General features: G+C 41.4%; 1 protein-coding gene across 2 annotated transcripts; it reads right to left on the reverse strand.

The window, feature by feature from the left end:
- Positions 1–8,339: 8,339 nt before the first annotated feature.
- On the reverse strand, positions 8,340–23,673 carry slco2a1 (solute carrier organic anion transporter family, member 2A1). 2 transcript variants are annotated; one of them, XM_048975863.1, is made up of 15 exons: positions 23,517–23,673; positions 21,470–21,607; positions 17,711–17,873; positions 17,269–17,481; positions 17,078–17,176; positions 16,750–16,877; positions 16,202–16,277; positions 15,115–15,279; positions 14,615–14,828; positions 11,524–11,668; positions 10,301–10,470; positions 10,140–10,204; positions 9,586–9,706; positions 9,059–9,237; positions 8,340–8,905 (listed from the first exon to the last, which is right to left on the reverse strand). In XM_048975863.1, exons 1-14 carry the CDS (start codon positions 23,583–23,585, stop codon positions 9,117–9,119), a joined length of 1,887 nt encoding a protein of 628 aa, XP_048831820.1. In that variant the 5' UTR covers positions 23,586–23,673; the 3' UTR covers positions 8,340–8,905; positions 9,059–9,116. The 2 variants fall into 2 exon arrangements, with proteins under 2 accessions (XP_048831820.1, XP_048831819.1); XM_048975862.1 differs by having other exon boundaries at positions 11,524–11,671.
- Positions 23,674–23,896: the final 223 nt, after the last annotated feature.

Raw genomic sequence — 23,896 nt, forward strand, 5'->3', positions numbered from 1 at the left:
GTCAGTCCATGGTAGTGTGTGCTTAATGACCTGCCCAAAGCATAGCATTGCATAGAAGACGTTCATGCAAGGGGGTGGATACTGTTTCACAGAAACAGTCATTCAGGGGGTGGGGGGTGGGCGCATTTGACTGCCTGTGGGTAAAAGCTTTTGTTCAGTGTCTTTGTTCTTGCTCTGATTGACCTGTAGCGTCTGCCAGAGGGGAGGGGGGAGAAAAGACAGTGTCCAGGGTGTGAGGAGTCTGATGATTTTACTGGTTCTCCAGTGGAGTCTGCCAGTGTAAATGTCCTTGAGGGGAGGTAGCACCATTCCGATTACCCGCTCTGCTGCCCTTACCACCCACTGCAGGCTATTGCTGCCTTCCTCAGTGCAGCTACTGAACCACACACAGATAGGAGGAAGTGTCAGTTTGCTCAGGAGGCTCTCAGTGGTAGAGCAGTAAAAATTGTTCAGCAGCTTTTGGGGGAAGTGGGTCTGACACATCTTCCTGAGGAAGAACATTCTTTGTTGTGCCTTCCCCACCTGGTGAGAGATGTTTGTGGACCAGGTGAGATCAGCGGAGATGTGGACCCCTAGGAACTTGAAGCTCTCCACATTCTCTACCTCTATTTAATGTAGAGGGCAGAGTGTTCAGCCCGCATGGCTCTCCTGAAGTCCACTATCGACTCTTGGGTCTTGGATGTATTCTTTTCCAGGTTATTACTGTCACACCATTGCCCCAGCTGCTGAATCTCCTCCCTGTGGGCTGATTCATCGTTGTTTTCAATCAGTCCTACAATGGTGGAGTCGTCAGCAAATTTGATGATGGTGTTGCTGGTGTGAATGGGAAAAAAGTCGGAAATGAAAAGGGAATATAGGAGGGTACTGAGGACACACCCCTATGGCATGCCTGTGTTCCGGATGAGAGTGGAGGAGATATGGTCTCCCATTCAGATGTTCTGGGGTCTGTTGCTGAGGAAGTCCATTATCCAGGTGCACAGTGAGCCCCTGAGGTCCAGGTTGCTCAGCTTTTGAACCAGCTTGTGGGGTCATCCTGTGGGGTCAAGGCGGAGCTGAAGTCCACAAACAGCATCCTCACAAAGGTGTTGCTGTTGACCTGATGTTTGAGGGGTGTGTGGAGAGCTGTTATTATGGCATCCTCTGTTGACCTGTTTGCAAACTGATATGGGTCGGTGTCAGCTGCAATAGTGGCCTTAATGTAGGGTATGATGGGTCTTTCCAAGCACTTGGTGATGATGGGAGTTAAAGAAACTGGGCGGTAATCATTCAGGCACCTCACTGTGCTGTTCTTCTTAGGCAGTGGAACAATGGTGGCTGACTTTAGGCAGGTTGGAACTACAGACTGCAGTAGCGAGCGATTGAAGATGGTCGTGAAAACCTCTGCTAACTGGTCTGCACATGCCCAGGACCTTCCCTGTACTGCAACTCCATCTGGACCAGCTGCTCTCCTCACCTTGACTCTGCGTAAGGTGGTTCTAACCTGATGTTGCTGCAGCTGGATGGGGACGTCAGCCTTTTTTGGGAGAGCAGGATGAGTGTAGACCATACTATTGCGTTGGTCGAAGCGGGCAAAGAACCGGGTGTCAGGTACTGGAGGGTGCTGTCCGAGGAGTCTGCTGGTGTGTGGGTGTCTTTGTAGCTGGTGTGTGGGTGTCTTTGTAGCTGGTGTGTGGGTGTCTTTGTAGCTGGTGTGTGGGTGTCTTTGTAGCTGGTGTGTGGGTGTCTTTGTAGCTGGTGTGTGGGTGTCTTTGTAGCTGGTGTGTGCTTTGATCCCCTGGCACATATGCCTGTAGTTTACACTATCAAAGTGTTCCTCGACGTGCTGTTTGTGTCTGCGCTTGGCCTTTTCGATGCCTTTCAGCAGGGACCGATGTGCCTCTTTGTAAGCCTGCTGATCTCCTGATAGCATCTCGTGCTCTGAGCAGGTCATTCGCCTCCCTGTTGAGCCACAGCTTCTGGTTTGGAAACACTTTAATAGTCTTTATTGTGGTAAGACTCCCAGTGCAAAAGTTGATGTAAGGGAGCACAGCAGCTGTGTGGCCATCTAGATCTGTTCCCTCTGCAAATATCCGTTAACTGTTGGTCTTGTCTGTAGATTAGAGGTTTATAAGCAGGTATCAGGGACAGAGAGAGATGGTCTGAAAGTCCAAGGTGTGGTAGAAGGGTGGCTTTGTAGGCCTCTGGAATGTTGGTGTAGACCTGGTCCAGAGTTTTCCCTTGTCAACGTTTTTGCATAGGACAGAATTCAGGTTCGAAAGCATTTTAATCAACTACAAATTGAGAATTGATAACAGCTGATGCAGTAGTTTTCTAGTGATTTTTCCAGTCCGCTGCAAGTTATAGCCAAAGAGCTTAGTGAGGACTTCTGATTGTGCATTGTGTCCTCTGACAGCACAGGGAAAGGCTTTAAAGGTATATCCAAATGTGACCAGTGGCCACATTGCAAAGCATAATGAAAAAGTATAAGGAGTTCAACACTCTGAAAAATCTCAAAGAGTTTCATTTGAAGTCAAAAGCGGCCCATGTACTGGCAAGAGTGGTGATGCAAAAAGGCCAAGAAGAATCCAAGGTTCTCCGCCTGATGAACCTGAGAAATTCTGGTACCAACAAAGGAAAAAGATTTTGGTCATCAATTCTGTAGTTTCATGGGATAATTAAATGAATGTGATTAATGACATACTACAGTACACAGTGCTCAACAACGAAATGTGTCCTTTACATTTAACCCATATGCGACATAGCTGTGAGCAGATATTATTCAGCGCCCAATGAGCAGTGCTTGGGGGCGGTATCTTGCTCAGGGTACCTCAGTGGTACCCTGCTGGTTTGCTGATTCGAACCAGCAATCTTCCAATCACAAGCACAGAGACACATTCAATCCCAAGAACACCATCCCTACGGTATTCATCCCTATGGCATGGCAACCTTATCAAAGTAAATAGCATCATGAGAAAGGGGGACTAGATTAAGATTTTGGAGAAAAAAAATCATGCAGCCTGCAGGAAAACCTGGCCTTAGGCAGTAGTAGAACCGCCAGCAAAACAATGATCCAAAACATACAACCAAAGTGGTCAAGAAATGGTTAACAGGAAACAATATTATAATTTTGGAGTGACCCAGCCAGAGTCTGGACCTAAATTCCATTGAGAATCTGTGGCGGGAACCAAGCACACAGTAATGGCAAGCAAACCTTCCACCCTCAAAATCCCAGTAGAGACATGCAAAACGCTTGTTAACAATTATAAGAACTGCTTCGCCATTGATTACTGAAAATGGATTTGAATAATTTTGGATATTATGCATCCATCCATTTTCCAAACCGCTTATCCTACTGGGTCGCGGGGGGTCAAGAGCCTATCCCGGAAGCAACGGGCACGAGGCAGGGAACAACCCAGGATGGGGGGCCAGCCCATCGCAGGGCACAATCACACACCATTCACACCTACGGGCAATTTAACAACTCCAATTAGTCTCAGCATGTTTTTGGACTGTGGGGGGAAACCGGAGTACCTGGAGGAAACCCCACGACGACATGGGGAGAACATGCAAACTCCACACCCATTTGACCTAGGCGGAGACTCGAACCCGGGTCCGAGAGGTGTGAGGCAACAGTGCTAACCACTGCACCACCATGCCGCCCCTTGTATACTATTTCATTGTATAAAAAGAAACTGACTGTACTGTAGAATAAAGTATTTCAACACTGCTTCTTCCTCAGCTCCCACTGTTTGCTATCACATGCATCTTTGGATTTGTTAGTGCAATCTGTGCTTTATTTTTTTCGTGAAATGTAAGTGCAGTATCTGTTTATTAAGTGCTGTGGTTTAATATGTACATTATTATTTCAGTACTGTGTATACTGTCCTTAATGTCTTGCCTCTCTCGTATAACTTGAGATACGCCCAAATTGACTTGCAACAAGTGGTCCTGGTTCCAAATGTGGAAGTCGATGGGTACCTATATTTTATATGCTGTAGTGTGCTGGGTGTCAGACATTGCAATGCACCTTGCTTTGATTTTGACCCGTTAGATCAGAGGGAGGTAATCTTATCCAGAAAGGGCCGCTATGTATGATGGTTTTCACTGCAACTCTCTGAACAGCGAACCTAACGGTTATCCCAATACCTTGATCTTGCTAGCATATTTAAATGTGTACCTATTCAGGAATAGAGTGGTGAAGGCATTCAGAGGAGGACTGATGATTATCAGAGGGAACAAAGGGGCTGAGTACTTGTCAGTATCCAGTAGAACCACCAGACTCCTACACTGAATGATTCTAGATGTGGCACAGACGCTAATCCCTCTGTATTAGGGGATCCGTCTCCAGTTTGTACTCTTCTAGTTAATAGGTAGATTATCAGACAGATTTTCGCCCTAGTCCAGTACTCATTGACAGCCTAATACACCGTGTTTCAGTTTCTCTTGATAGTCAATACATGTCACAGGATGTACATTACTCTGATGGGCAGGCCCTCTTACATATGATGGAAACACTACAACAATTTAAGAATAAGGGTCAGAAGAGTGAAATACATATAATGAGTGTGTAGCTCAGCAGACTAAGACTCTGTGGCTGTGATCAGAAGGTCGACGGTTCGTGCTCAGAATTGGCAGAATAGCCACATGTCCACAGGCTTTTGAACAAGACCTGAAAACCCTGGGGGCCTCAAGGTAGCAGTGTCTTCACTGTGACCCCCAAGCTTGTTCTTGCCTTTATAGAGAGTAAGATGGGGCAAATTATTAATCCCATGGGGCCTCAGCAAACCAGTACAAGGAAAATAGTTGTTAATTTTATATACTACCTTCTGCTGGCCTTATGAGAATATTCAATTATCATTTTTCCCCAAAATTGCAATTTTAACATTAAATTTATGATTTTCCCATGGTCCTGTGGCCGCTTTATTTGGTAATTATTGATAGAAAACTTTTTTTGGAAAGTGAAACAATATTAAAATTGCTTTATTGCGTAAAAAAAACTGTTTTTGTTTAGTAAAATAAAATAAAATACTGCCGTCTTGTGGGAAAAGTAGGTACTGCAGTTTGAAAATAATTAAATGATTTATTCCCGAAATTGCAATACCTACTTTTGGCCACGAGATGGCAGCAAGAAAAGTTAAAAATAATTTTCCCACGGTCTACTAGCAGCTTTGTGTGGTAATTGTTTGTATTAAAAATACATTGGACCAAGTCAAATTATTTTAATGAAGAAATAACATCTAAAAGCTGCTATTAGACCGTGGGAAAATAATTTTTAACTTTTCTTGCTGCCATCTCGTGGCCAAAAGTAGGTACTGCAGTTTGAAAACAAATTATTTATTCCCGAAATTGCAATACCTACTTTTGGCCACGAGATGGCAGCAAGAAAAGTTAAAAATAATTTTCCCACGGTCTACTAGCAGCTTTGTGTGGTAATTATTTGTATTAAAAATACATTGGACCAAGTCAAATTATTTTAATGAAGAAATAACATCTAAAAGCTGCTATTAGACCGTGGGAAAATAATTTTTAACTTTTCTTGCTGCCATCTCGTGGCCAAAAGTAGGTACTGCAGTTTGAAAACAAATGATTTATTCCCGAAATTGCAATACCTACTTTTGGCCACGAGATGGCAGCAAGAAAAGTTAAAAATAATTTTCCCACGGTCTACTAGCAGCTTTGTGTGGTAATTATTTGTATTAAAAATACATTGGACCAAGTCAAATTATTTTAATGAAGAAATAGCATCTAAAAGCTGCTATTAGACCGTGGGAAAATAATTTTTAACTTTTCTTGCTGCCATCTCGTGGCCAAAAGTAGGTACTGCAGTTTGAAAACAAATGATTTATTCCCGAAATTGCAATACCTACTTTTGGCCACGAGATGGCAGCAAGAAAAGTTAAAAATAATTTTCCCACGGTCTACTAGCAGCTTTGTGTGGTAATTATTTGTATTAAAAATACATTGGACCAAGTCAAATTATTTTAATGAAGAAATAACATCTAAAAGCTGCTATTAGACCGTGGGAAAATAATTTTTAACTTTTCTTGCTGCCATCTCGTGGCCAAAAGTAGGTATTGCAATTTCGGCAAGAAATCATTTGTTTTCAAACTGCAGTACCTACTTTTGGCCACGAGATGGCAGCAAGAAAATAGAAAAATTATTTTCCCACGGTCTAATAGCAGCTTTTAGATGTTAATTCTTCATTAAAATAATTTGACTTGGTCCAATGTATTTTTAATACAAACAATTACCACACAAAGCTGCTAGTAGACCGTGGGAAAATTATTTTTCTATTTTCTTGCTGCCATCTCGTGGCCAAAAGTAGGTATTGCAATTTCGGGAAGAAATCATTTAATTATTTTCAAACTGCAGTACCTACTTTTGCCACAAGACGGCAGTATTTTATTTTATTTTACTAAACAAAAACAGTTTTTTTACGCAATAAAGCAATTTTAATATTGTTTCACTTTCCAAAAAAAGTTTTCTATCAATAATTACCAAATAAAGCGACCACAGGACCATGGGAAAATCATAAATTTAATGTTAAAATTGCAATTTTGGGGAAAAATGATAATTAAATATTCTCATAAGGCCAGCAGAAGGTAGTATATATAAAATTAACAACTATTTTCCTTGTACTGGTTTGCTGAGGCCCCATGGGATTAATAATTTGCCCCATCTTACTCTCTATAAAGGCAAGAACAAGCTTGGGGGTCACAGTGAAGACACTGCTACCTTGAGGCCCCCAGGGTTTTCAGGTCTTGTTCAAAAGCCTGTGGACATGTGGCTATTCTGCCAATTCTGAGCACGAATCGTCGACCTTCTGATCACAGCCAGAGTCTTAGTCTGCTGAGCTACACACTCATTATATGTATTTCACTCTTCTGACCCTTATTCTTAAATTGTTGTAGTGTTTCCATCATATGTAAGAGGGCCTGCCCATCAGAGTAATGTACATCCTGTGACATGTATTGACTATCAAGAGAAACTGAAACACGGTGTATTAGGCTGTCAATGAGTACTGGACTAGGGCGAAAATCTGTCTGATAATCTACCTATTAACTAGAAGAGTACAAACTGGAGACGGATCCCCTAATACAGAGGGATTAGCGTCTGTGCCACATCCAGAATCATTCAGTGTAGGAGTCTGGTGGTTCTACTGGATACTGACAAGTACTCAGTCCCTTTGTTCCCTCTGATAATCATCAGTCCTCCTCTGAATGCCTTCACCACTCTATTCCTGAATAGGTACACATTTAAATATGCTAGCAAGATCAAGGTATTGGGATAACCGTTAGGTTCGCTGTTCAGAGAGTTGCAGTGAAAACCATCATACATAGCGGCCCTTTCTGGATAAGATTACCTCCCTCTGATCTAACGGGTCAAAATCAAAGCAAGGTGCATTGCAATGTCTGACACCCAGCACACTACAGCATATAAAATATAGGTACCCATCGACTTCCGCATTTGGAACCAGGACCACTTGTTGCAAGTCAATTTGGGCGTATCTCAAGTTATACGAGAGAGGCAAGACATTAAGGACAGTATACACAGTACTGAAATAATAATGTACATATTAAACCACAGCACTTAATAAACAGATACTGCACTTACATTTCACGAAAAAAATAAAGCACAGATTGCACTAACAAATCCAAAGATGCATGTGATAGCAAACAGTGGGAGCTGAGGAAGAAGCAGTGTTGAAATACTTTATTCTACAGTACAGTCAGTTTCTTTTTATACAATGAAATAGCATACAGGGGTGCAGTGGTTAGCACTGTTGCCTCACACCTCTGGGACCCGGGTTCGAGTCTCCGCCTAGGTCACATGTGTGTGGACTTTGCATGTTCTCCCCATGTCGTCGTGGGGTTTCCTCCGGGTACTCCGGTTTCCCCCCACAGTCCAAAAACATGCTGAGGCTAATTGGAGTTGCTAAATTGCCCGTAGGTGTGCATGTGTGAGTGAATGGTGTGTGAGTGTGCCCTGCGATGGGCTGGCCCCCCATCCTGGGTTGTTCCCTGCCTCATGCCCATTGCTTCCGGGATAGGCTCCGGACCCCCCGCGACCCTGTAGGATAAGTGGTTTGGAAAATGGATGGATGGATGGCATTCAGCGATAGGCATCAACAGGTGTGCTCCCACATGTACATTAACCCCATCACTTCTGTAGCGTCAGTTGTCCGGCGAGTTATCGAGCAATTCAGTAAAAATAATCCAGTATTCACTAGAGCCCTCCCTCAAAGCCTTGGTGGGGGGAAATGACACTGCATTTCAAGGCTTATTTCTTGTCATGTATGGCATTTTTGAATTAATTAAACCATTAAGAATATAAGTAATTAAAAAACAGGAAGAAATAAACAATTTTCTTAATAGATTTATTTATGTTCATTTCAGTAAAATAAATGTATGCATTAATGAATAAACATACTATGCAAAGTCCAAATAATCCCTCCACACAAATAACTGTGGCGCTTTTATTTTGACACCTGCAATGATGGGTAAAAACAGGAAGTGGGAAGTGCCAAAAAATGTTTCAAAGCAATCTCATTATTTAATGATTACATTATCTGCCACTGCATGCATAAGTGAACTGAAATACACAAATTCATAATATTATTTACATCATTTTCATAATGTAAAAGATACTACTGCTGATGCACAATTATGCATTTTAAGTTAAGACAGTAAAGAGGCGAAAATGTAACCCTTTTTATACATCTACAATGCATAGCTAAAGTCCATTAAGAAGCTTTGTTCAAATATCAAGAATAGAAGGCATTATTATTGAATAAAATATTGTTTTTGAATAATGAATTATATCCACAGAAAGTAGGTATTCACAAAAACATTTTGTGATACCTCATTCTCAGTAAGAGATCCAAAGTTCTGCAACAAATCTGCCAGGGTATTCCATCTCTGCGGCTCTAAAAGGAAATAGTGCCCATTACAAGGCATTGCACTCAAAGGCAGTTCAAGTTTAAATTAACATATTACAGAGAAGCCAAAAGGCACTTAATCATAAATGGATTCATTCAACCGGTCATCCATCCTAACAATTCATTGATTGATTTACTTACTCATTAATTTATGAGCATCAAAGCTTCTAAGCCGTCAGGGCAGAATTCACCTTCCGTGTCATAGGAGCTCGTTAAATGGCACCTGGAGTCTGTACTCCCCTGTGCGCTTTACCTTCCAACCTACTAGGGCCAACAGCAAAATCCCCATCACTTTATATGCTACCTGGAGGCCCAGATACCTGCAATGGGGCAAAAAGGTTTTATTCATGTTGCCGGATATATTTCATTATCGACATCTGATTGATTGATTATCATCTGTATACATCTCTGATTTTACTTTTTAGGGGGATATAAAATAACACTTTCACATTCACCTTTAAATCATTTTTCCAAAGTAATATTGAGTTTTAACTCAATTAAATAGTTCTTTTTAGTAATTATGATAAAGGAGCTTCAGTAATAAATCACAAATTTAGCTTTAATCTACATAGTTGCCCAACAAACCTTCTGCGCTTTCATACATCCCATATTAAACTTGTGTATGTCATGTTCCATTTTATTCTTTGTTAAGCAAAGTAACTTCTCACCTGCTTCTGAAAAGGTCATTGTTGTAATAAGTGCAGCCCTGCTTATTCCCGCAGATCCACTTCCACCTTAGGCATGTGGAGTCGATGGCCAGGCCAAAGAGGGCTGGAGCAGGCAGCCAGGCTGAGAAGCAGTTATACATTCATCTTTAATGTGATCTTCATCCCATTTATTGAGCTCTTGCAGTGACAAGTAGAGAACTTTTTCTAGTTTTATCTGAGGGCACTATGAAACCTCACACAAACCTTACACAAACCTTACACAAAGGTGTTTTTTTTGGTCTACTCAGCAGAGATGTTTGTCTCATTTTCATTCATTGTGCATTTTTTTTTTTTAAATTCCAACATTTTAAAATTTTGACATGTTTCATTTTGTTTTACACCAGTAGTAGCTTAGTATATTGACAGATAATCATTTACCTCCTTTTAAAATCAGCAGCATATTTAATCCCCATTACTCCATAATCCTCTATTCACTCCGTTGTGAATAGTAGCTTAAATCCCAAAGCCAAAAACAGCATCAGGTTTGAAGTAAATCCCATAAACAGTTCACTCACCAAGAAGTCGCATAATCAAGAACTGAATTCCTATTGCAAATGACTTTTCGTCATTGGGTACAGTTCTAAATCAGGGAAAGTGAGAATGAAGTTAGCAAAAATACACTGTCTGCAACCTCCTGTTTAAAAGCCATTATCTGGGTGAGAAGCGTACTACTCACCTGAGCACCATCATGTACACAGGGTTGTGGGATAGACTAGCGACGAAGCCAGCAACAGAAATAAGGATCATGAAGGGCAGGAGGTAGTGGGAGCAGCTGTTGCTGCAGGCGCCGGGGTGAGTGTTTCCGAGTTTATCACCATCACGAACACAGCTGCAGCTGGTGTATGCCTGCAAGCAGCAGGGGGTCTGTCATGCATTCATACACTTACTTCCTGATGTTTAATATAATACATTAAAATAAGGTTTTCTTAATTTCTTTGCAATTGCATATCACTATTGGCGCTTTTTCACCAGCATTAAGGAACTGACCTGTACCTGAGCCGAGTTTGGAAAGTGACAGTGACGTAAAATCAACGAGGCACTAATTTACTTACATGGTGTTACACCGGGGCTGGTTCTCAATGTGCGTACTTTACCGTATTTGTCTGCCCATTTTATGTCATCTTCCATTGCCGAAGCCCAGTTTCAATACTCAAGAACAGAAGTACAGAGGATGGTAAAAAATGTCCGGATCTCATTCTTGTCCCACCCGAAATATCAAGGATAACTGGTTACATCCTGAATACATACCTTGAACGAGTCAAATCCCATGATTCACGCAACCACAAGTTCATCCTTGGAAGGCAAGCATGCTGTGTGTGTGTGGTGTTTTTGTTACTGAGAAACACCCCAGGATTTAATTTGTACAATTATTATTATATATATATTTTTTTTACTGTAGTCAGACCGAACACATGTATAAACCAGGGCTGCAATCTGATCTTTGTGGTCCATTAGCATCTTTGTCTTCTACTGTTCTGTGCTAAAAGACTGAATCTATGTGTATATTATCCAACCTGGAGAGCATATCATTAGAATAAGCCACACCACCATATGTCGTTTCCAGGTGTTTAATTTTAATTGGGATTACAACAAACAGCCATACCATGTGCAGAAAACTAGTATCTCCGTGAATTTCGGCCAATCAGATGGTCGTGAGAAATGAGCTTGGTTTGCTCACACTTTCAACCCTGCTAGTAACCAGGGCCCATGTCAGCATGGTAAGTTCATGGTATGGATCAAGTACGGCGCAGTTCTTGGTGATGCTGGAAAAGCACCATATAAGTAATTTTGCACGTAAACTCAGCATGTAAATTTCATTGCTTTTTCTGAATTTTTCTTGGTCAAAAACCCATGGTCAACATAAATCCTTGCTCCCTGGTGTCATATAAAGGATCTTACCTGGATTTGGAGATTTTGAGGATCCATGGTAAAATTGGTGCAGCCAGCATGGCAGGGTGAGATATACTCTACGTTGTTTGTGCCACACACAGGATTGAAAGCCGTGCTTGAGCAGGAGCAGTTGAGATTGCATGTAGTAAAAGATCTGCTTGCAAAAGGAAAAAAAGGAGCACATTAATAATTTAAAAATATTTTGTGTTAAAATCGCCTAACTGCCTTTTGGGGCCTTGTGTCCCGTTATGCCTGATATATTATCTAGCATGAAAGAGATAAGAAACCGATATCTAGGGGCGTTTGTAGATTTATTGTTTAAATACATACTATACTGTCTAAGTCTTAGGCTACCAAAGAATATGTTGAAAGCTAATTACAGTATCTGGGTAATAACCATGTAACTGCACTCAGCATATGATTATGTAATCTGCTATAGTGATACTTAATATAAAAAAATACGTTAAATCAACAACTATTTAAAAAAGCTTAACATTAAATAAAAATATATTGTTTACTGTCAATTTCATATATTGCATACTTGGGATAAGAACAAAGACAATGAACATGTAAATTATAATCGTAAACAAATGAACACTGCATTATAGGTTTACGAAGCCTGCAATATTTTTAAGGGAGAGTATTTCAGCTTGAATTTTAAGCATAGTTTGTGAACTCCCATGAGTTCATGTGTTTGTGAAAGCCCTAATTTAATATCCATGGATGAGGTGTTGAGAGTGTAGTTTTAAAATACTACTACAACACCTCTTCTATCTTAAGACACCTACGGTCTAAACATTTGGTTGATCCAAGTGCACGGAGTGGTAATGTAGACAACACTACTGGCAGGGACGGATTATGGGTTGTGTGGGCCCCTGGGCAAAACGTTTGCGAGGCCCCCCCCCCCCCCCACCACAATTCAAGGGCCCTTGGCAGCCAAACGCCCTCCCTGTAAGGTCAGGGGCCCTTGTAAGCAGAGGATCAAAGAATGTAGGCCCTCTAAAATAGACAAACGAAAATACATTGTTGATAAGCGTTGCAAATTGTTTTGGGCTAGGGGCCCCACGGGCCCCCTGCACCCCAAGGGTCCCTGGGCAGCTGCCCCGCTGGCCCGGTCCGTAATCCGTCCCTGACTACTGGCACTCATGTTCCCCCTGCTGTTCCTCCACAGCTATGTATGTTCAGCACTGACCTTCTTCCATTCGGTGGTTGTTTAATCAACTATGTATAGTCTAGTAATCCTGTAGTGCAGTGTTCTCTGGTTTATAGGACAAGAAAGTGTACCAGCTTTATGCATTCACTTATCTTACACTGACAGTGGAGCACCAAAAGATAGATACATAAAAGCTGGCCAGGAAATAAAATAATTTCGGAGTATTTTCCCTGTTTGAAAAGTGTCTGTAAAACAGGCGTCATTTCATTTCACGTAAAACAGACAAGAGGAGAATCAACTGAAGCCGCAAAATATTTTTGAATAAAAACCTTTAAAGCTGTTGTCTGTAGATGTATTTTTGTATACATTACTAATTTACTTTAAAAATAATTAAAACTTGAATAATTTATTTAAAAATGTAAAAACTGAATGTGTCGATTATAACAGAATATACAACTATAGGCATTAGTTCCCTTATGATGACAAACAACATAGATTCATGTTTTCCCTCGTCTGGATGCAGGTCACCAGGCCCCTCCCTGGAGCCATGCCTGGGGGTGGGGCTCAATGGCGAGCACCTGGTGGTCAAGCCTGCACCCATGGGGCCTGGTTGGGCACAGCCTGAAGAAGGCACATGGGTCCCCCCTCCAGTGGGCTCACCACCTGTAGGAGGGGCCAAAGGGTCGGATGAAGTGTGAGCTGGGCAGTGGCCGAGGGCGGGGACCTTGGCAGTCTGACCCTCGGCTGCAGAAGCTAGATCTAGGGACATGGAATGTGCCATCACATACTTATCACCCCCTGGCTGGGCGCCTGTACATTGAGGTTTACCGCGGTGGACGAGAGGGTAGCCTGCCTTCACCTTCGGGTGGGGAGACGGGTCCTGACCGTTGTTTGCACTTATGCCAAAAGTACCAAAACCTGGTTCAATGACCATGGGATTACTGTGCTTGATTGGCCAGCAAACTCGCCTGACCTGAAACCCATAGAGAATCTATGGGACATTGCTAAGAGAAAGATGAGAGATGAGACCGAACAATGCAGAAGAGCTGATGGCCGCTATTGAAGCATGCTGGTTTTCCATGACACCTCAGCAGTGCCACAGGCTGATAGCATCCATGCCGCATCGAGGCAGTAATTCATACAAAAGGGGCCCAAACAAAGTACTGACTACATATGCATGATTATACTTTTCAGAGGTCCGACATTTCTCTATTTTAAATCCTTTGTTTATTGATTTAATATAACATTCCAATTTTCTGAGCTTTTGAATTTGGGGTTTTCATAATCTGTAAGCCATAATCATCAAAATTATAACAAATAAAGGCTTGAAGTATCTCACTTTGCATGAGTCCATAACATACCATATCAGGTCATTATGGAGGACAATGTCCCATCTAGAGCCAAGCCGTTTCGTGTTGCAGTTTTGTTCAAACCGACCATTGAAAAAACCCTCTTTGGCCTCAACATTGGAATGTGGGAACACTACAACCAAGGTTGCGATCTTTGATAACCTCCCAAATTGGTTCAAGCCAGTCACCTTTGAAAAAAGGAACCACGGGCCTCTATTTCTCAAATGTTTTCCTTTTATCGTAGTTAATAATGAGCATTGGTTGTTGTGTTGCATTTTACCCAGATACAATAGTGCTATTTTCTGATTTGCTATTTTGTAGGCCCCTTCTTGTTTTTGATTGGCTGGTAAGTGGCAGGCTCCAGGACTCCAGTGGAGACGCGCTTGTTTCATAGTGAGGCGCTACCATGCCGCAGTCTGAGAAATATTGAGTGCTGCGGCATATTAGCCTAAAAATTATTTTTCCACATGAGAAATACAATGTGTGGCAGGAGTGCGTGACAAAAGACTGAAAAGAGTGACTGTCACGCTCAATCACCCTGTAATTGTTATGTACCAGTTATGACAATCAAGGCCCATAGAACAAAACGCTGACCTACCTTTCCTCTCCAAAATGATCTGTAATGTTCCAATTGACGTTGGCAATCCTTTGTGTGGCACAGCCCATGAAGAAGATTGGCACACAGAGAAGGGTGGAGATTAAGATCATGGCTAAGGAGAACCTGGGTATGGCCTTCAGGGACATGTTGCTGTGTTTCATAACTACACCACCCAGCAACATCCCTATGGCAACTGCTGGCAGGTTCATTGTCCCTGCATGGGATGAGACACGTGATCATCTTGAAGAGCAACTACCAGGGGCAGAAAAGAGTGTTGTGTTCTAACAGAACTGATTTAAGTTCTTTATAATTAGGGGTATGCTGTGTTGTCTAAATGGAGAATATAGCAGAAGTCCGTTGGATGTATTTTGAATGTATGCGAAATGTGTACTGGGTTGATATTCGACAGTAGAACAGAGATATCTAAAAGAAGCAGAATCCTAAGCTTTGAGGGTAACATTCATCCTGAGCATATCCTTTGACATGGTCCTTGTACTCACCAATCAAAAGGCTGCTGTAGCTGGCTGGGGCATGATACTGGCACTCCAAGAACTTATTGAGGAAGGTGGACAGAGCTGCAATCACAGACGAGAAGGAGCACTGGGCCAAGACCAGCAGTAGGAAAAACGGGTTCACCAGAAGCTTCACAAAGAGCCGAGGAAACACTGGAATGAATTAGAAACAGTGATGCACAACTGCACGTACAAACTGTACATACAAAATAAGAGCTGCTGTTGGCTCCTGATTTAGGGAGCTCCTTCTGGAGCCAAAAGGGAGATCCCCTTAAGCCTTTGGCTGCTGCCTCCAGCTTGGCTGTAGTCCTACAACGGCCACACCACCCCTCGAGAAAAGCCATGCCTTGACTGCAGCAAGCTGCCAGGCCTGGCCTGCTGCACTACACATCCCCTCACCAATCCCCCCTTACAAACATGCACATTTTCTAATAATTACCACCTTCTTAATAAGTGCCATTGCTCCTGTGGCTCACCACAACATACAGTACGTGGATATTTTTCTCTTACAACATAAGAAAACCTTTTATCTGCTAAAAAGCTAAATTAGTTTAAAATAAGGATGAAAAATTCCAAATACAGGTTGTCGTCTACTTACGATCATGATCGGTTCCTACTGACGGGTTGTAAGACAATTTGGCCGTAAGTCAGTCCTTTTTTATATGCAAAAATGATCACACAGTATACTGTATAATAACATTATATCATCTTTAAGTCATATTATTTGGTGTTTTTTAACCTTTTTATCACCGTTTTTGCTGCTAAGACACAAACGGATACGAATGTATAATGTACTGTGACTGCTATGAAAAGTAGCCTGAGCATGAGAGGAATGAATGAGCGTCTCATGGGGATCCTCATGCTGCCGGCAGTTCGGGTGGAAGCTGTCATGCACTCATGCTGGGCTGCACTCTCACTGCCAGGCGCAGCACAGTCACGGCCATATCTGCTATCTTGGAACAGGTGTAAGATGATGGTACAGCGCAGAGGTCATAAGTCGACGACAACATGATTTTGAAGTAGTAACATCCTGAAGTATTTAACAGCATCACGGTAGTGTTGGTTACTCGCTTACTCTTCAAGAATTCCAGTAATGTCACATTTGGCTTCTCTGAATCTTCAGTAAAAATGTCCACTTCAGCTTTGTTTGCCTGAAAGGTAATATGTTTATTGGCGAAATGATACCTAATGCACAAAAGCTCAATTATAGCAGTTATATATAATGCACACACACATATACTCACTAGCCACTTTATTAGGTATACCTTGCTAGTACCTCATTGGACCTATTTTTACATTGTGCTGCTGACATATGATTGGCTGATTTGATACTTTCTTCAACAAGCAGTCGGACAGGTGTACTTAATAAAATGGCCGGTCAGTGTACGTGTGTGTGTGTGTGTGTGTGTGTGTGTGTGAGTGTATATATTTATATATATATATTGTCTGAAAAACATTGAAATAGTTAATATTACCAGGCAAGTGGGTAATTCATTACTTAAGTTAGCCACAGTGTATATATTATAATGCAAATGCAGATAAACCTTGCTAAGGATTCCTTTTCAGTTCCCAAGTTTCTATGATCTGATTAAAATATTTCAGCTTAAAACGCGGAGTTACTACCTGCATCTCCCGAGGAAAAGCAAAGTAGGGCAAAGAAGTAATAGCCAAGCACCCTGAGGAGATCAACAGTCCCAGCCACCAGGCGCCTACCCAGCGCTGGTCACTCAGGTTAAGCTCCAAAAGACTGCCTGTAAAAGTCAGACGGAATATTTCACTAGTGAGAAACACAAACTAACAAAAGACTCAGGTGTTTCATTTTGAAGATGTTTTGCTTCAGCTTGAAATTGAGGGCAGAATGCCAGCGATTTTCCGTGAGGTGCATGAGCTGTCATGCTGTTATTCGGGAGCCCATTTTAAAAGTAGTATATTGGAGGGAATGACGTATTACTTGGGTCAGGTTTATCGATGTTAACATAAATCTTCAACATCACAGAGCCCAGGAGAAATCCAAAGGCTGGGCCAAACACAGACACAGCGAAAAGGACAGCTGAAACAGAACAAAATAAATGTGTAAAATCAATGCAAAGTAGCGTGTATTTCTACTGTAAAGAAGTAGCATTAGTTTAATAAGTAGTTTACCAATGTAAAGGGGAGCATTCCTGGGTCCAGCAAAGTCATCCACATAAGAAATGCCGAAAGGCTGGATTGGCACAGAACCGATCCCAAAGAGTAGTTGAGCAATAGCCATAATTTTCCACATAATGCTGGTGTCAGTGAGCTGCTGGTAATCCTGTTGTCCACAGGTGCTGGTTTCAGAGAAGTTTGTTCGAGGCATGCACAACTCTTTCTTTTCTATCAGCAAGCACAGAAGTCATTGTGAGCCCTTAATACATAATCGCTCGTTAGTGTTGCTATGAATTTATATAACTTGGGAAGCCTGATTATCAAATTTGCAGTGCTGTTAAAGCATTGGATTAGCAGTGGATAACAACATGATGCCTAACAGGTCTTTGACGAGTCATATAGTACACATCGTATTTTCCTACTCCAGTACTGCTTTAAGCAGAAAGCCTATTCTTACCTTGTAAAACAGAATTGTTTGTGTGAGGCTGCGAGAGGAAGTGGGGCAGCGCCAGCATCATTGCGCTTATGGACATCAGCAGGCCACCCAGCCCGATGAGACGTGGCCGATGGACACGCCTCCCAAAGTAACTTACAAACACGATTAGCAGCGAGTTCCCCACCTGAAGGAAGAGACTTATCAGTTAAGTGTCAAAATGTGAAAACCATACAGTATATAGCAAATGTAATGGAGTAATTCGGTAGCATTAGTCTATAAGCCTGTTTTGTATTTCATACAATACATTTCAAGAACTTATGTGGATAACATAAAAATGACATGGTCCTTCAGTGGGTACTACTATCTTCTTAGGCCTCCAGGGTTTGTGGGTTTGATTTCCATCCTTGGCTCTGTGTACATGGAGTTTGCATTGGTATCTGCCCAGCATTTTATTTTCCCCCCACAATCTCAAAACATGTGTTTAGGTACATTTGTGCCTTTAAATTTCCCTTAGCATATGTTTGAGTGCCTGATTGTGTACAATGTAATGGATTAATGTCCCATTCATGGTATCCTGATGCTTGCAATATGTGCTACATTTGATTGGCTGTAGGCTCACTGCAATACTGCACTGATTAAGAGTTTGGAAATTGGATCTATGACTTATTCAAGGATATTTGGATGATTCTTTCAATCTGTTGACATATATCTTTAAATGTAGAAAATTTGAATGTGAAAATAATTTTAACATATAGATTAATTTACAATTGAACAAAAATCTTTTTTGAACACTTCAGTTTTAACCCAAGATAATTTATAAATCATTCCTTTACTTCAGAAAACTGGCGTGGATTCCTATGATGATGTCAAGCTGAAAGTCACTGACCTCCTCCGTTCCTCCTATGTTCCTCCACCCATACCAGAGATTATTGCTGGAAATTGCATAGATGTGTAATTATTAACGACTTCTATCCATATTTCCAGTCATATAGTGTATGTTCCTTTGGACAAAAGTGTCTGCTAAATATACAAATACAATGTAACTCAAGCATTACGATTTTTCTTAATTTCTTTGGCACATTTCATGAAACATGCTTAATATTCTCCATCCATTCTCTGCTGCTTATTTGCGGTCGGGTCATGGGGGCAGCAGTCTAAGCACGGATGCCCAGGCTTCCCTTTCACCAGCTACTTCCTCCAGCTTCTCTGGGGGAATACCAAGGCGTTCCCGGCAGGCCCAAAGCACCTCCCCGGGGAGCTGTCAAGGAGGCGTCCTAGATAGATGCCTGAACCACCTCAACTGGCTCCTTTCGATGCGGAGGAGCAGCAGCTCTTCTTTGAACCCCTCCGCAGTGTCCTAGCTCCTCACCCTATCTCTAAGGCTGTGCCCAGATATCTTATGGAGAAACTTGATTTCTGCTGATCGTATCCGCAACCTCATTCTTTCGGTCACTACCCAGAGCTCATGACCATAGGTGAAGGTAGGAACGTAAAACACTCTCTCTTTGCCATGCCAGAAGGGTACAGCGTCCGCCTTACTGTCGCACCAATTATTTTAACATATAGATTAATTTACAATTGAACAAAAATCTTTTTTGAACACTTCAGTTTTAACCCAAGATAATTTATAAATCATTCCTTTACTTCAGAAAACTGGCGTGGATTCCTATGATGATGTCAAGTTTCATTAAATTCCGTGACGATGAGCTCCAAAAGTGTGATGATTTGACATGGAATGACCCCCAAGGAAGGGCATCACTTGGATTCAGAAGATCCTCTAAATATTCCTTACACTGCCTGACTAATTTTCAAGTTGATGTCTATAGTTCTCCAGCCCTTCTCTCCCCCCCGAAGTTGCCTGATGGTTTACCAGAACCTTTTTGAGTTTTTGCCTCAGCAACCAAAGCTGCTTTCCACTTGGCCTGCCGATACCTGTCAGTTCTTTCAGGGGTCCCACAAGCTAAGCAAGCTCGGAAGGACTCCTTCAGCCTGACAGCTCCCTTTACCGCTGGTGTCCACCACCAGGTTCAAGCCTTGCTGCTGCAACAGACACCTACAACCTTACGGCTGCACTTCCACCTGATCCACAGAGTCCTGGAACGTGGCCCATTAAGGCTCCAGGTCTATCTGGCATCTTCCTCTGCCATCGGAACCAACTCACTACCAGATGGTGATCAGTTGACAGCTCAGCTCCTCTTTTCAACCATGTGTCCAAAACATACGAACGCAGATCCGATGATACAAAATTTATCATCATACTGCGATCTAGGGTGCTCTGGTGCCAAGTGCAGACCTTAGACGTTATGTTCAAACATGGTGTTCATTATGCAAAAACTGTGGTTAGCACAGAAGTCCAAGAGCTGATCACCACTCAGATTCCAACTGCACAGGCCATACCTCCCAATCACACCCTTCCAGGTTTCACTGTCATTACCCGCATGAGCATTAAAATCCCCCAGCAGAACAATGTAGTCCCCAGAAGGGGCACCTTCCAGCACCCCCTCCAAGGTCTCCAAGAACACCAGATACTCTGGACTGGTGTTCAGCATGTACATGCAGTCAGAAGGCCTTTCCCTCCACTTGAAGGGAAGCAACCCTCTCGTTCACTTGGGTAAACTCCAAAACACTGGCACCAAACCCGGGTGCTATAAGGAGATCAACACCTGCCCAGCGCCTCTCACCATGGGCAACTCCAGAGTGGAATAGAGTCCTGACCCTCTCCAGGAGTTTGGTTCCAGAGCCCGACTATATCTAGCCGGTATTTCTCTACCTTCCTGCTCAGGCTCCTTTCTCACCAGAGAGGTTATGTTACATGTGCCGAGAGCCAGTTTTGCTAACCAACGATTGGTCTGTTGAGGCCCCAGGCTTTGACTGCCAGCGATCTATATTGCACCTGACCCCACAGCATCCCTTACAAGTGGTAGGCCCACAGGGGGAAGAACCCATGTTACCCCTTCGGGCTACGTCCAGTGAAACCCCATGGGTGAAGGCCCAGCTACCAGGTGCTTGCATATTTGCTCCTGCCCCAGGCAAGACTAATCCAAGCGAGGTAACATTCTCCTTGATTTTCCAATATGAACCGCACTTTGCCTTTGGAGACCCTACCAGGGGCAATTGCCCCTGACAACATAGCTCCTAGGATCATCCTAGGAACATTCTCATGACTCTCAAAACAGTTCATGCATATAGTACAGCAATATGATTTACTGCATAATCCTGTGACTTAATGTAATTAATTAAAAATGTATTCATTAAAGATTAAAAATTAAGTCATGTCTCAAAAGTAAATAATTCCACCAATGAATTAGTCAGTGCAACCAAAATGAAAAATACAGTCATCATTGGTTATTCATGATAGTCAAAATGTCAGTGTAAGTATGCTCCTGAGCTCCACAATTCTGAATAATAGTTGTTACCCACTTTTTCTTGGTCACTGACCGATCATTTTTCTTTATCAAACTGATATTTATTCATGTCAAAGACACCAGCACCCATAGTTTTGGGTGTATAATTATTACAATAGGAAACTACAAAATCAAGACTAAAGCTGCTGAAAACCGTCCCAAATGTACAAAAAAATGTACAATTGTACAAAACCATTTGCATATATGTACTAAAACATTTGGAAATGGGTGTCAAGCAATGAGAAATGATGTTCTGCTGTGCATACTGTAAGTAGCATTATAGTCTGGGGATTACATTAACTGTTTTGCAAACTGTAATTCTACATACACCATGCTTTGTAGTACTTGGGTGCCTGGTCTGTGTTTGGTACATTACCTCGTTCAAGGAGGTGATAGTGCCTGAGGACTGACTGCTGAGTCCAAACCGTTTCTCCAAGGTGGTGATGCAGCTCTTTAAATAGGTAGAATGAAGCAGCTGAGAAAACTGCAGCAGACTTTGGCAAAGAACAAAGAGCTGGAGGGGAAGACAAAAGGGACTTTAGTGTGCTGCACTGGAATGAATATCAGTCTAGGAAGTACTGCTGCAAACCTTTGAAAAATTATGCAAAATGATAATATTACAATACTTCACATAATACTACATTTCACCAAGTATTCAGTGGTAAAACAATGAAGTGAATGATGAAAACCACACTACCCAAAAAATGTAATGTGTGCTGATGATGTGCCCCATACTTCAGCCCTGAATATATTGCCTTTACATTACAGTTTTTCTCAAATGCTTTGGCATATTTAAACATACTTAACATTCTCAAGACTGTAAGGGCATTTTTTTTACCAAACTGATGCTTATTCTTTTCAAAGATCCATTTTCATCATTGCCAGGCTCTACATTACAGTATTTAAAGTTCACCTGAAAGAGAATGCACTTGCATGCACATATAACTTCTTCAGACATCAAGGCACAGTACAAGAACAACACTGCATAACACAACACTGCATAACACAACACTGCACAACACAACACTGCACAACACAAAACCAGCAACATGGAAATACAAGAACATCAAACTCAGGTACTGTGGGAACCAAAAGCACAACAATGGTGTATCACTGTAAATTATGGAATATATTTTTAATCATTTTGAAAGCTTTGTTAACTGTTTTGCATGTGGTGGCTAATACAATGATCACTTACATATAACGTTTTGGACATTAGATTATTACAACTTCGCAGCTACATATTCTACATATTCTATTTTGACCAAGACTGAAGTGGCTGAAAATTATGCCAAATGATGACAACTGTACAAAACCATTTCAATACATGTAATGAAACATTTGGAAATTTGTGTGAAGCAATGCGAAATGATATTCTGTTGTGCAGAATTGTCATTATGGTGTGGGAATTACAGTAGCTGCAAATGAAAAATGTTTACTAAAAGTGTATTTACACAAAGACAGCCAATAGAGGGAGTAAACAACGGTAAATTGATTAGGGTCAGATAATTATATTGAGATTTTCATGTAATGAAATGTTTTCAAATAAATGCTATAGAAAGCACATGGATTTTATTTTACTGAGTGAGTGTTACTGAGACTTTTAAGTACTGAATATCATTCATCCAATATCTGAAACTGCTTGTCGCGGGTGTTTCAGAGCCTAGCGAAGCAGGGAACAAACCAGGACAGGTCAACCCATCGCTGAGTACACTCACACCATTCATTCTCTACGGGCAATTTAATAACTCCAATTAATCGCAGCATATTTTTGGTCTGCGGAGGAGAGACATGGGAAGAACTCGCAAATTCCACAGAAGGAGCTATGGCAGAGACGAGAAACCTGGTCGCAAAGGTGTGAGACAACAATTCTAACCACTGTAGCACTGTGCCGCTCCGTACTGATAGATAGATAGATAGATAGATAGATAGATAGATAGATAGATAGATAGATAGATAGATAGATAGATAGATAGATAGATAGATAGATAGATAGATAGATAGATAGATAGATAGATAGATAGATAGATTTACAGTGTCCAGCGAATATACACCCATGTGTTTGTATACTTCGCAACTACAGTACAATATTTTTCTAATCAATACTTTGTAAAATTAATTAAGTGAGCTCATAGTGGATTTAACGCATCTCACTAGATTTAGGAGATAAGGTGATGTTTTTCTAGCCATCCAACAAGATGTGTTGCTGTTATTTTCAAACGGTATTATTTAATTCTAGCCAAAAATATACTTTTAGTATATCTAAAATTCAGTGCTATAAATACCTTTATTTAGTAGGCTAATATAGTAGAAATATAGTAGGCTATATTACTACGCCTACTACTAGCAGTACTACCACTATTACTAATAATAATAATAATATTATTATTAATAATAATAATAATAATAATATTAATACGTACCTTGATGTTGCTAAAGCAGCTGTTTAATTGCGCTTTGTTTTTCTCCTTGTGTATCTCCATTTCAAACATCCCGGAAATCTGTTGAACAAACTGAAAAGGTGAAGCGTCGTACAGTCTGTGTCAGATCGGTTCCGTACCGCTCCGTTTTATGCTCATCATGATGTAATCTGTGTCACCACTGTTTGACCAAGATGACCGACGTCGTTCTCCGCCTCTATAACTCATTCATGAATTACTCATTATTTGTTAGGCTGTATTTTTTGACGTTCAAAAAAGTTGTTTAATTTTAAAAATACACAAAATGACGCTGACTTTAACAATAAACTTCTGCCAATGAATTAGAAAAATTCTGTGGGATATTATGAAAAAGGCAACGGTAC

Source organism: Brienomyrus brachyistius, chromosome 15 (genome assembly GCF_023856365.1).
Source record: "Brienomyrus brachyistius isolate T26 chromosome 15, BBRACH_0.4, whole genome shotgun sequence".
NCBI classification, from domain to species: domain Eukaryota; kingdom Metazoa; phylum Chordata; class Actinopteri; order Osteoglossiformes; family Mormyridae; genus Brienomyrus; species Brienomyrus brachyistius.

Bases quoted from the DNA above. Each gene is read 5' to 3' on its own strand.
- slco2a1 (XM_048975862.1), bottom strand. From the start codon at position 23,585: ATGTTTGAAATGGAGATACACAAGGAGAAAAACAAAGCGCAATTAAAC. The intron at 16,878-17,077 runs GTAATACGTCAT...TGACTTTTACAG, and splicing joins CATCGATAAACCTGACCCAA to GCAGTCTTTTGGAGCTTAAC. The intron at 10,205-10,300 runs GTGAGTAGTACG...TCCCTGATTTAG, and splicing joins GTGTACATGATGGTGCTCAG to AACTGTACCCAATGACGAAA.